Source organism: Lathyrus oleraceus, chromosome 1 (assembly GCF_024323335.1).
Source record: "Lathyrus oleraceus cultivar Zhongwan6 chromosome 1, CAAS_Psat_ZW6_1.0, whole genome shotgun sequence".
Classification (NCBI taxonomy): domain Eukaryota; kingdom Viridiplantae; phylum Streptophyta; class Magnoliopsida; order Fabales; family Fabaceae; genus Lathyrus; species Lathyrus oleraceus.
The window spans coordinates 116,996,715-117,011,571 of NC_066579.1; the positions used below are offsets into that span (position 1 = coordinate 116,996,715).

The 14,857-nt window shown below is 32.6% G+C and overlaps 1 protein-coding gene across 1 annotated transcript; it reads left to right on the top strand.

Annotated features, from left to right (window-relative positions):
- Positions 1–485: 485 nt before the first annotated feature.
- LOC127120760 (amino acid transporter AVT6A) lies at positions 486–2,527 on the top strand. The gene is made up of 5 exons (XM_051051302.1): positions 486–1,020; positions 1,100–1,252; positions 1,337–1,540; positions 1,657–2,125; positions 2,225–2,527. Exons 1-5 carry the CDS (start codon positions 618–620, stop codon positions 2,352–2,354), a joined length of 1,359 nt encoding a protein of 452 aa, XP_050907259.1. The 5' UTR covers positions 486–617; the 3' UTR covers positions 2,355–2,527.
- The last annotated feature ends 12,330 nt before the right edge of the window (positions 2,528–14,857 follow it).

Here is a 14,857-nt window from a genome sequence, read left to right on the forward strand (position 1 = left end):
ATTATTATATTTTATATTTTAATGTCAGAATTTGATTAATATTACGTATTTTATTGGTTAATGAAGTAGTAAATTTGATTAATAAATTATAAGTAAAATATGTGATTAATCACCTACATTTTTGTGATTAATACATTAATAAAATTGATTAATAACAAATTTTATATTTATATTATAAAAATAATCATAAAAATAAAAATATTTTTTTATTATTTTTTTTTATTTTTTTATTAAAAAATAAAAATACTATTCACCATTTAAATATAATGAATAGTATATGTATGAATAGCAATGCTCTTAACTTTTCTATAAATATGAGAAATTAAAGAATGATTAGTTAGGCTAAACAATACTTAAAATAGTGTGCACTCAAGTCAAAGATTAAAACATCTTTTATCATAAACAATCTCAATATTCTTTCTTCTCTTTGATTGACATGTTTATAGTTGTTGAGACGTCTCTTTGATTGGCTTTTTTCTATTGTTGTTAAGAAGTCTCTTTGTTTAGCTATTTATACTTGTCACAAACATTTTTGAAATCATCACTACCGCCCTCTTTCTCTAACTTCTTACTTTTCCTTCATAGTAAAACATAAATAGAAAACTTGAATATTAAAAATGACTATTGGAAGTGATAGGAAGAACAAGGCAATGATTGATGAGAATGCACCTTTGTTACCTAAGACTCAAGAAAGTGTTGCTAAGTTTGATGATTTTAATGGAGCTTCATTTTCTAGTGCTGTTTTCAATTTGTCAACAACAATTATTGGTGCTGGAATCATGAGTTTGCCTGCTTGTGTTAAAAAATTGGGAATGATACCTGGTCTTACTGCCGTAATCCTTTCATCATTATTTACAGAAAAATCAATTGATTTCATGATCAGATTTTCAAGAGCAGGGAATGTTTCTTCCTATGGAAGTCTCATGGGGGATAGCTTTGGAAAATATGGAAAAGCTTTGGTCCAGATGTGTATTACAGTCAATAATATTGGTTTTATGATTATTTACATGATTATTATTGGTAAGGAACATTTTTCTTATACTCGGTACTTAAAAATTTTCTTATAACTTTATTTAAATTTTTTTATTTCATATTTTAGGTGATATAATTTCTGGAACATCTTCAAGTGGAGGACACCATTATGGTGTCCTCGAAGGATGGTTCGGGGTTCATTGGTGGACCGGGCGTACATTTGTTCTTGTTATTACAACAGTTACCGTAGTTGTACCTTTGACAAGTTTTAAAAGAATTGGTACTTATTTTTAAAATAAAAATTAAGATTTAAATACAGTTTTGATCATTCTATTTTATTTGATTAACGTAATTGATTTTACAGATTCTTTGAGATACACATCTGCATTATCAATTGGACTGGCAGGTGTTTTTCTTGTCGTTGTTGCCGGAATCTCAATTGTCAAGATCATAAATGGAGACACAACAATTCCAAGACTATTTCCAATCATTACTGATGCAGCATCAGTTTTTGAATTGTTCACCACATTTCCTGTACTTCTAAGCGCCTATATTTGCCACACTGTTGGTATGAAATATTTTCAAGTCTCATAAATATTTTCTTTGGTCTCAAATATAAATAAAAGTTTGAGTACAATTTTTTTTTAATTTATTAAATAATTGACGTATCTGATATATTTGCAGTTCACAGTATAAATAATGAATTAAAGGATTCGAAACAGATGCAAGGAGTTGTGAGAGCTTCCATTGTTCTATGCTCCTCGGTGTACATACTCACAAGCTTCTTCGGATTCCTTCTATTTGGTGAAGAAATATTCGACGATGTTCTTGCCAATTTCGATACCGATCTTGGAATACCGTTCAGTCTTATTCTCAATGACGTTGTTCGGGCTAGCTATGCCGCGCATCTCGCGCTTATATTTCCAGTAATCTTCTACGCAGTTCGGGTCAACATCGATGGACTCTTGTTTTCTTCTTCATCAAGGCTTTTGGTAGATGATAACTTCAGATTTTTCTCTATTACTTTTTCTCTTGTTGGCATTATGTTCTTGGGAGCAAACTTCATACCTAGCATTTGGGATATTTTCCAATTCATTGGAGCAACTACTGCTCTTTGTGTAGGATTTATATTTCCAGCTGCAATCGCTCTCAGGTGAGTTTCATCATTAAGATATTATATTTATTTAAAAAAATTGTTGTTTTATTATTGTGTTGATAATTAATTAACTCAATATAATTTTTTTTATTGCAGTGATAAACACAATATAGCAACTAAATCAGACAAGATTCTATCAGTTTCTATGATCATCCTTTCAGTATTATCAAGCGTTGTGGCTATATACAGTAATGCTTATGCCTTGATCAACAAGAATAAAGTTTAATGATATAATCACAGGGTCATGGCCAAATGTATAAAAATAAAATCATGTTTTTCTTTCTTTCTTGCGGATTATGATATGTTTATAATAATATAAACATAGCTATAGCATGTATATAAATCATCAATTACTATTTAATCAAAAATTACGAGTCATCATTATGATAGAATTAAGTATTATTGTGTTATAAAATGCATAATAACTACAATAATTCATTGTCTCCATCTTTTTCTTCTAGTTTTAAGTATTAATCTTATCTATTATTATCGACAACTTATCAAGAAAGTGTATTGATGGATAAGATGGAAACGAAAGACAACAAGGTGAGAAGGTCAGCTTCAAATTTCACTATTCTCTTTTGGCTACATCCCTTGCACAAATGAATTTAGAAATTTCTCTTAACAGGGACTTAAAAAATAATATATATATATATATATATATATATATATATATATATATATATATATATATATATATATATATATATATATATATATATATATATATATATTATATTATATATATATATATATATATATATATATATATATTAACTAAGTATATAAATAAAACAAGATATCAATTTGTCCTTAGGAGATAATCTTAACACAATAAATATTATAAATTAGTTTAATATAAAAATGATTTAATTATATGTGTTATTATAAGTGATTAACTAATTTTGTAGGCAACTTGTTAAATAAGATCGTTTGACTTGTTTTGATATATTACGACTCTGGTTACAAAGTTTGATTCAGTTTTAGTTTATCTAGATTTTCACAAAAAATGGATTTTTAATTCGAATTAAATTGAATATGATTTTATTAAATCATATATCTAAATTAAGAATACTTTTATTTGATATGATTTAATCAAAAGATTTGAGTTAAGTTATTAAAGAAGATTTAATTTTCCATTTTCGAGTTAACTCGTTTTAGATTAAATTATATTGGACTTTTCTACTCGCTTTTGTTATTTAAGGAGATGCTTCTCCTTTTTTTTTAAGACTCTCTTGTTTTGAAGAATTACTATTTTAGCATTGCAATTTATATTTTTATTACTATAAAGTAGACCTTTTTTAAGACGTATTTTACAACGGCCTTCTTGTTAACTGTGATAATAATTCTTTTTGGGGTATTTTTTTATTTACTAAAATATGTTTCACTACGGTCATAGTTAACAACTATAGTAATACATACCTGGAGTGAAAGGGTTCGAATCCCAACACCAACAATTTTTCATTTATCATGACATAATGTATTTGACCTTGTATATCACAATGATTCTTATAATTAATCATGGTGTAAGGTGCAATCATTTCATCACGAATCGTATTATCAACCGTGATGAAAGATGTTACTTATTTATATATAAGCAAAATTATCTCCCGCTTCAGTATATAACAATTGTCTATCTCAAAACAAAGCCCTAACATCTCTTTCACTCATCTTTCTCAAAACAAAACTCTAACATCTCTGTCACTCATCTCTCTCATATAGGAACAAGTCATTATCCCCAATGTCTGAACCCATTACTCGCCTTTTTCACAACAATGACAACATATGATGCATGACATATAACAATACAATGAATACAACACAACATTGAATACATCCTCACATCTGATTATAAGCAATCATGTGATGACAACAACATAACAATGAATACAACCCCACATCTGACTATAAGCAATCATGTATCCAATACATCACCAGTAGTTCTCACTTTGAACTACTCATCTCATCAATTCCTCAACAAGTATGTAATAGTTCACATATTTAAACTTGCATTTCACCATGTATATTCACACATCGAACATACACCCATACATCATTCAAACATATCGGTCTATCACATAGAACACAACCAATAGTTGCTGGAATCAGAAAACAGACTGACAAATCGACATAAAAACAACAATATTGTGTTGTCATTCTCACCAGGTGAGCACAATAGCTCGTTGGGCGAAGCTTGCCGGGGCAACCCGTCTAGACCTGCAAAACCAAAAATGCAATTTTGCCACCGCAACAACTCTAAATTCCATTCCAAAAACATCCATATAACACAATATTGATACACACATATTCATCATATATTAGTATGTTATTTCCCATCAGTTTAACATCTTATTTCATCAATTAATCATCAAAAATCATATTTATGATTACACACAGATCCTTCAATTTCAACATAAATACTCAATTCATCAGCAATTTAACATGACCAATAAACTACACAATATCAATCACGCATTTCAATCAATTCATTGCATAAAAACATAATCATATTATTAACATTTATCATATTAACATCAATAATATAGAATATAGACACCTATTGGAGGTTAAGAGAAACCTCTCTACCCTTTTATGATTAAGACATCCTTAGATGAATTGTCCCCATATCTTGTAAATTCAGCAATAGCACAAGCAATCAATCTCTATGGGGTCTCCTTCCTCAAGCCCTAGCTCCATTCCAAAGCTCTCCAACTCTTCTCTTTTCACGTTAACATCAAAACTCCCCAAAACTCTTACTTTTCTATTTCTTTTAAAATATATAGTAACTTAATTAAATTTCTCATAAGTCAATTAAGACTCAACAAAAACATAAGCTTTCTCCACTAACTCACTACATTCCTATAATTACACTTTTTACCCCATCTCTTACTAACCTTCCAATTTCAAATTAATTAATTACTTAAATCCCACTAAAAACTAATTAATTAGCACAATTCCCTGAAAATTGCCACTAACTAGCCAAACCACCCCAAAATCACATGAAATAATAATTAAATGAAAAAATTAAATAAACTGAGAATAAATAATATAAACGACTAATTAAATCGAGACATACATTCATGGGATGTTTCCATCCTCTTATCACAGCTTTACATGCTTTGTTGGCCATGGATTTGAGAAATACCACCATCATTGCCTTCCAATGATCATAATTGGTGTCATTTAAGACAGATGGTTTGTTGACTAATCCTCCATCTTTCGTCGTCTTTATTTGAGCATAACTTAACTTCCTTAGAGCTCACCCAACGGGCTAGGGTGTCTGCTTTAATGTCAATTGAAATTTTATTCTTAGGGGACATATGTAGAACACGATGCTTTGACAACATGTTCACTAAGATTTACCAGAACCAACACAGTTATCACAATATGAGTTGAACAAGTTGATGGAGCTGAAAAAATAAAAACATAAATAACTAGTCCCCCAGTTCGGTGAAACCACGCCTACGTCTGGAAAATTCAATATTAGTAGCTTAGCATAATTAGTCTTACAAGATACAACAAGCACATGTTGTTCAATGCATTTTCCTAACACTACAAACGACTTTCTATTTAGAGCATCCCCATAAATATGAGAACCTACTCACTTTCTTCTATATCACACAACATGTGATAGCGGATAACAATCACTAAACCCTAGTGACCAACTTCAATCAACAATATGAATAATGTTAAATTTTACAACTTAACTAGACAAGCCTTATATGCCAATTTAATAAAACATAGAGGTGTACATAAAGACTCTACACTAATCCTATTTGGCATTAGCATGTAATACAAGACACAAACCTAGCACTCTAAAATATTCAATGAGAATTCATAAAGTCCAATGAGGTCTTGATCTCCTTATATAACATAATGATTCAGGGCTTTTCTCCTTAGATAATATCTTTAAATTTTTCCATAATTAATGCAGAATATGTTGAATATTTTATTTATTCCTTGAATATCTCCAACAAGATACGATTTTTTTCAATATAAACTTAAATTTAAATCTTCATTTAAATATGAATAATCTTCATCCAACTGTCTTACAAATCACCTAATCATATTGCTAAGTGAATTAGCAATAAAATAGAACTGAATCTTCTCTAAAGATTCATTCAAAATGCAATAATCTAGCACCTGCTGAGCAAGGCTCATATGTCGTAGAAACATGTTGGATCATCAAGTCCAACATGTGTCTTTTTACAACTTAAGTAAGATAGATCCATCTTGAGCACTCTGACACTTCAACATGTTTTTATTTTGCTAAATGCAGCCAATCCAAAGAGTCAATCCCCTAAGAACTACACATAATACATCAGTGGTTCAAAAATTTCTTCCGTGTTATTATTTTCAATTTCTTCTTATTCCTCATGTCCCTCTTCCTTGGTCGTAATTTTGTCAATAGAGGAAACCTTGCTTCTGCGCAATTAATTAATAATTTAGGGTGAAATATTCACACATTTTCCTCTATCATACACCTTTCTAAAATCCTTAACCAACTTTTCATAGAAGGTACCAACATCAAGAGCTTATTTTCCTAGCTCATACCATATGTAGTCCTTCTTAGATAAACATATTTCCACTTTTGAACTCTTGTTTCAAAATTGGATGACACATTATCCATGTGAGTAGAGCAGACATACACAAGAATTCTCTTCCTACCAAACTATCTCCTCATGGTGGCCACAATGTTTTGTACATTTTCTTCAACACAAGATTCACTTGTTTGAACAAGCTTTTAATTCACTATAGGTTTAACAAGGGAAACTTATTCATCCTTATTATGAGTTGGAAAATCAGTCACCAACATGTCATACATGTTGTCTGGAAGATCCTGGTTGACATCTTCATTCCCGAATTTGATGACATCTTTGAGAATTTGGTTACTCCATAACAGTTGAGTGCAACTACTTCCAGCATGTATACCTTGTGAATCAAAGGTGTAGTCCTTCATTTTCTCAACTTGAAAATCATGAAAGTATGTAACATCTCCTATCATGCTCAACTGCATTTGATGAATAACATGTTCCACCATCTTGTCTATCATGTCATCAACATACATGTTAACTCTTATAAGATTCTCATTGTCTTTCACAATGACATCCTCTAGAAACTGAACAACCTCTTCACATGTCAAATCTTCTTTTGATACAAATATTTTCGCTTCAACACACTTTCTTCATAATGGAAAGACAAGTTTTATAAGGAAGCAATACAAACATTTATGAGAATCTTATTTCCATCAACTATTTTATATGACTTCTTGTCAGACCTTTTACAAAGACATGCATCTTTACTAACACCTTCATTAACTAGTTTAGATACATCATGAACTTCATTACTCATAGGGATAGAACCCTCATAAGTACTGCCAAAATCATTAAAAACATCATCAATGTTGTCACTCACATTATTCACAACATGATTATTTTCTTGAGTAACCTTGTCATGAGACTTGGTTAAATTCTCCATGATTTCCTTCATCCTATTTGTAAAAGGAAAATCTTCAACTTTCACACTCAAGTACCTATTGAGATAGGCGCATTTCATATCCATCTGATAAAGTGTGAGCTTCATAATATATGAAAATCTTAGTAACTATATGATGTCTCCAAGATAAGAAAAAGCTTTAGAAGTATATAAACTTCCATCTTCTTCAACAGACAACAATATATTTTCTTTTTTGCCATCAAGACCAATGAGATCAAGATATTCATCTTCATGGGGAGTCACTCCAGTTTGAACATCGTTTAGAGAATGTGTGCTCTTGGAAGACAATTTATACATTTTTCTATAAATATCACAACACATAAATATGCTTTCATGCACATCTTCACTCAATGTGTAAACATTTTTCTCCATGTCTTCTACTGCATGATCCTTCTTTCCTTTTGAGGCATATTTTCTTTTATCATCATGGTTATTAACAACCCCAACATGTGTTACAACAATATTAACCTTAACATCTTCATGGACATGATTATCATCACTCACATGATTTTTCTCAAGGGTCACATCATCATTCTCCCTGTGAATTTGAGACTATATCAACATGTCAGACAGAATGTCTGGCACATCTTATCAACATCTGGATTTTCCAGATTGGTTTCCCAGGTCTCCTCATCAAAATACTTTTGAATGAGATGATGATTTCTCATAGGCCCATACATGAGTGCGACATCAATCACATTTCCACCAGAAGCTAGATCACGCTTATCCACATGTGAAATATTGTAGAAAGCAATATCTAGAACATATATCTTATGACAAAGGTTCAACCGACTCAGAGGAACACCAATATCAACTTCACCAAACACAATATCATGTTTTTGATTAATCGAAACTCAAGAAATATGAGATGAAACTTCAATAGGAAGAATTTTTCTATAATCACTGTTCTTCTATAGGTTCTGCTTCTGAACCACTATTGGTTGTTCGAAGTTAAGAGCACCTCCAGCCTGACCACCAGTCTTCCCTTCAATGACAACTCCTTGCTTTAGTTTCATAAAGTCCATAAGTGGTAATTCAGAAGCAAGAGAAGATGTTGAAGCATCTTTTATGACACCTTGGTTTGCTTCTCAAGATGAAAAACTTCATAACTATTTCCTTCTTCAATTTTGAGATCAATACATATATGACAACTTTTTTTGCAACAATCTCGAAGCTTTTTGTACCATAGCTTAGTTTCAGTTTCTAACATGTCTTCCATAATGTCTGAAACACGATATTCAACATTCTGCTCTACAGACGAAACTACCATCATTATCTTTACAATTATCTTTCTCTTGTGGTTATCACAAGGTATATCAAACTTTCTTTCTCATATCAATTGTCTAATGTAACTACTTTCAAGATACCAATCTTCACAAGACACAATCTCGTGGGAGTAACAAGCAATATAAACAAGAATGCTAAGCTTGTCAAGCCAAACTTGTTAATGATGCCTTTGAAAAAAGGATTTGTTTAGGTAGTTCCCCAATCGACCTCGCTATGGGTACATGTAAGACCCTAATTTTGACCCTAAGATCCCTCATGGCATCATATCATTGCTCATTGCATTTGCCTCAAGGATCATATCATCTTGGCTCCTTAACCCTAGGGTTGGGACTTGTGTGAGTTGGTTTGAGACCACCAAGCATGATTGAATTGTATATTATTTATTTTCTTATTTTGTTTACTAACCAAAAGCACAAAAATATGTCACTAACATCTTTTATTTTGAAGCTTAAGCATTCATGTGATCCAAGGCTCCTAGAAGGCCCCTATGCTCAATGAAGTGGCCAAATGAAGATGAAAGCAAGCATGAAAATGGTTACCAAAGCTCTAAATCATCATATATGTCTCCCAAGTATCTCAATTTGTCAATTTGATCAAGATAAACCAAAGGGCTTGAGGATTGTTTCCCAAGGAAACCCTAATTCAACTATGCATTGACTGTGCCTTGCTCATGAAGCAACCTCAACCTATGATCAAATTCAATCAAGTTAAGTTCTTTAATTCATCATTTTATACATATATGAGCCTATGTGAGTATTCTCAATCATTCATTCATCAAGATTTGAAGTTTGGCTTTGAAAAGTTTATCAGTCAAATCATCTGACTATTTTGAAATCCACTGAGACCTAACTTTTGATGTGTTTGTTAAATGAATATGACCTCAAGAGGAACAACGTTCTTAAGAACCATATGAACAACTTTCATGTTCACCAAAATTTCATTTAAAACTTGGAAGGTCATCATTCATTTCAAAACATTATAGGTCATTTTGACTGAAACCCTAATTTTGGGTCAACTTCCCAAGGACCTAACTCCTTCATTTTTTATGATTTTGAGGTGATACCAAGTGCATTGGAAATTTTAAGATGTCTAATTAAAATGTTATGTTGGACAAATTTTCATAATCCTAAAATAAACACATCTGATAATACAAAACATTATAGGTCACTTTGGACCAAATCCATTGAAATGTGAAAAAGTCCAACTTCAAGTGCCCATAACTTTCTCATCAAAAATAAAAATGATGCACAATTTAAGTCCAAATTGATTGTCTTGAAAATATCTACAACGTTTATGTTTGAGGTTTTTCCATTTAAGGCTTGTATCATTGAAACAAAAGGGCTTGAAGTTGGTCCTTTTTGGCAAATTTTTCACATACATATTTTGTACCTTGAACTTCATGACCAATTTTCATAAATTTCCAAACTCCAAATGGATTTTTGTTCAACATAACTTTTGTTCCTTATGTCAAGACCTTTCCAACCATTACCCACATGCTTATATTTGGATTTTCCAAATGGGATTTTTGAAGAGGAGAACAATTATGATCAATTATGCATTTCATGTTAAATCTTCATGCACAATCCATTGCCTTGCCATCTGCACGTCCAAACTTGCTTCATTTGAGTTCAGCATGCAAAACCAATTGATTTTGGGCCTCACATGCGCCTGTACAAGCCCATGCATGGAGGACCCAATTCACATGCACACGAGTTTTCCACCTCTTTGCATCAGTTGTCGCTATAAATAGAAGGCATTACCTCACTTGAATCTCAACCTGAAGGCGCCTGAATCTCTGCTGAATTGATTCCCCAACCTCTCATCAAAGGAATTTGCATTTTCACTTTTCATTTTCAAGTGTGATTTTCAACAACATCAGTTGATTATCATCACTAATTCCCAAGCCTAACTCTCATACCAAGCATCCAGATCAAGCTGCAAGCAAAGGATTGGTTGACTTGTGCTCTTGAAATCTGCTCTACAAAGGTTTATACCATAACTGTTTTGCTTCGAATCTCTCTGAATATTATGCATTGCTTGTGTTGGTTTGCATTTCTGAAGTCCTCATGTGAGAGGCAAGCCAATGGTGGCTTTAATTTTGTGAATTGGTGAACTTCAGATTGAACACCTAGTTTTTCAACCTCAGATTTCTTCTTCCATAAGAATCTTGAGCAAAAACTAAAGTCATAGGGGTGATGTATATCACCCCAGCTTTCATTTGGTGTATAGATCGCATGTTATAGTTGAGGTTGTAAAACCTGCAACTGGGGGCCGGACTGAGCCTTCTCACCGGAGAAGACGGTGGTTTCCACCACCGTCCCCACGCGTTCCAACCTTGGCCGTTGGATGATGATCTCCAGATCTAATCTTGGTTGTTGCTTTGTTTGACTTCATTTAAATCATGGTACCACGCGCTTGACTCATGTACATGGTAAGCGCGCGCTTGGGGGCCTTCTGATCAGCCACGTCAATTAATGAGCTCTGATCAGACGCCTGTGGTTTTATCCAATTTCTTAATTTCTGTTTTAATTTCTTTTAATCCATTTATTTTCAAAAATTCATAACTTCTTTATTTGGAATCACACAAATATGGGACCAATTGCAACAATTTTCTCTTAAAGTCTAGTTTCATAAAATGATTTTTAATTATTTTTGTGATTCCATTTAATATTTGTTGTGAATTTTTTCATTTCTGATTGTTTTTAATTCATTTAAAATACCGTTTGATATTCAAAAATGCCAAAAATATTTTCTTAACATCTTTGGATAATGATAAGTCTATGAAAAATATTCTCCTCAATTTCTTAATTGATTTGAGATTTATTTGAGATTTTAGTCCAATAATGTTATTTTTCTTCATTTTTAATTGTTTAAAATTAGTTTCTGTTTTCAAAAAATGTTGAGAAAATTTGTCAAACCTTGTTTGACCTTGTTAGACTTATGATGATCCAATTGGACTTATCCAAGTTGATTTGAATTGGATTTGAAGTTTGACCTTTATTTGATTCATTTTATTTTATGCATTATTTTAATTCCAAAAAATACCAAAAATATATTTGACCTTTCTTGACTTTTAATCTTCATTTTAGTTTTGTTTACCATTGATTGATGTTGATTCCATTCATGTTTGATCAATGTATTTTGGTTATGTCATTTGAATTTCCATTTTTGTACATTCCATTTCCATCTTCATCTTCTTCTTTTTCTTTTGACCAATGAGTTAATGATTTGTGGTTAGCCTTGACATATGAGAGACTTAACCTTCTTTGATCCAAATCAAATTCATCTTGATCGAAGATCAAGTGAATTGCTTTGTGTCCAAGATAGGTTGCTTCTTGATCAAGCAAAAAACCTAAAATCCATACAAGGTCATTCTTCTTTTCTTTTGGCATTGCAAGTTGTAGGAGTTTGGCTTACTAGTCACGATCTCTAACTTGTGTTTATTTGCCTATAGTTTTATTGACCGGCCTCAGATAGGTGTGACTACTACATTAGTCCACTTACGATTGCTTAACATTACGCTAAATTTCCTTATGGAACATTAACACTAACTACTAATTACTAACTTTTAATTCAAGCATTTAATTCTTGCAATTTACTTTAATGAAATTTAATTTCTTACTCATTTATTCATATTGTCTTTTTTCCCTTTGCTCATTTGAGCTCATGTTTATGTTTATGCCATTTGCCTTTTGCTCACTTGAGCACATTATTGTGTATATACTATTGCCTTGTGCTTGTTTTGTTTTTGTTTGTGGGAACCAATGCAAAAAGGAGAAAGGACTTAGAATTAGGACCTTACCTATGCTTAATGGAGTTTCAAGAGCAACTAGGCCTCATGCCTTTAGAATGCTAAAATTGTTGAAGAGCAACTAGGCCTCATGCCTTTAGAATGCTTGATCTTGAAAATGACTTGAAAGGACCCATTATTCTAAACTCACTCCTGTCCATTCTTTCTATTGCATTGTGAACCTTTTGATTGTTTGTTCTTGTGTGATAGGGATTCAAAACTTGAGCTAAGTAGAAGGACCATTGTCATGAGCATCTAAGTTGAAAGAGACAAGCCATTTGGAGATCCTAGGAGCTTGAATGAATATTTGTTTGATTGCTTGAGTTAATTGCTAAGTCCAAAGGAAAGGAGCATCTTGAATCATCTTTATGATCTCAAGAAAGGGAACTCCAAGGGTTTTATCTCTTCTCTCATCTTTGCATGTTTAGGACTAGCCCTTCTCTTATTCTCTCCACTCTAACCCAAGCCAAACTCATTTTGTGCAAACATTAACATTGTTTTCAAAAACTAGAAACCTAGGCCATATGCCTTTTACTTTTCAAACTCTTTTCATAATACTTATTTTGAATTGAATATTAAGTCAACTTTGACTTCATTTTTGTGAATACTTCTAATTGGTAAATACAACTCACTCAAGCTTGTTTTTGTGGTTTCAATGGCCACCTTTGCCAAAGCTTTTCATAAAAATTTGCTATTAGGTTTGAGTTATCATAGTGGTTGATGTAAACCTCACCTTATCCTTAGTGATTGGACTATAAGTCTTCCATACTTATTATAGGGTGGATCCCTCACTAGTATGTTGAAGCTCTCCTCACCTGGTGGATTATGGTCTAGGTTGAGTTTTCTCCCTTTGATAACAAAAGACCTTAAGGCTTTTGACCAATCAATTCACCAACTTATTTTGAGATTTTTACCCCGAACTACGAGGTTTTGATCCTACCTTTGTGATGGTACGTAGGCAATGGGTTTATCCATTCAAACAACAAAATTGTAAATAATTTGTATATTCTTTTCTCATCTCCCCAATCTTGTTTGCACAAATATTTTCACAAATACCAACCTACCATACAACATTTGTAAAAAGGGCTCCCTTAGAGTACTAAGGATGTTTTGGGTTCTTAAAACCTTCCCATTGCATAACCAACCCCCTTACCCAGATCTCTGACATTTTTATTAGTTTTTGATTTGATAAAACTTCTCGGTTTTTGTTCTCTTTCTAACCTTTCCTTCGGATAAATAGATGTGCGGTGGCAACTCGAATTGTATGATTTACTTTTGATTTAGTCAATAAATCTAAAGCTAACGAATACCCCGCTATAGAAAAGTGGCGACTCTGCTGGGGACCCAACACTCTTTCCTAGTGGGTTTAACCTACTTTTTACCTTTGTTGTATTGTATGTTTATATTTATTTGTGACATATTTTTGTGCAAATTTGGGATGACTGTATTGTTTGTAATGTATGAATTGCTTGATATATTCAATTGCTTGTGTGCTTGGTCGTCTCTTGTGAGATGAGTTCTATACCCGAACTCGAGTGCACTTATGATAGGAGAATGGCATAGTCTTGTTGACTTGTGTGGAGTTATTCCTTAGCAAGTTGACTTGCAAGCCCATTCACTTGGTGGAGGTTATGTTGGGATCAATAATGTCACACGAGTAATCGTGGTTAGGCATTACTCTTTCCAATATATGCCTTAGAAGCCAAGGACCTTAGATTACCTAGCCCATCTTGGCCTATTTTAGGATGTAGTGCGAAGGTCGTTCAAGTGTAAGATTTGATACGGTTGTTACGCGATACTACACTCATAAGAGTCTCTCTTGAGAATATTTTTGGATTACGAGTAGTCGTTTATCCGATAATATCCGAAAGATGGGATGATGACTATGGGAACCCCTTGTAGAACATGATTGTCAGGTTTAACCATAGTACACTCCCTTTGGGTGGTTCTTAACCGAGACTCCATGCTCGTGACTTGCAACAAACCCTTGATTCGCGGTTGATCCGTTCTCGTATATCCTTAATATCAATGGAACTTGGGTGTTGATAAGATGTAAACCATAATCCACCAAAATGGATGATTGATATTAAGAATGACTTGATCCATCCCGTGACCTTTGTGTGGTGTGATTTGCTTGATCCTTGAGTGTGATTTTT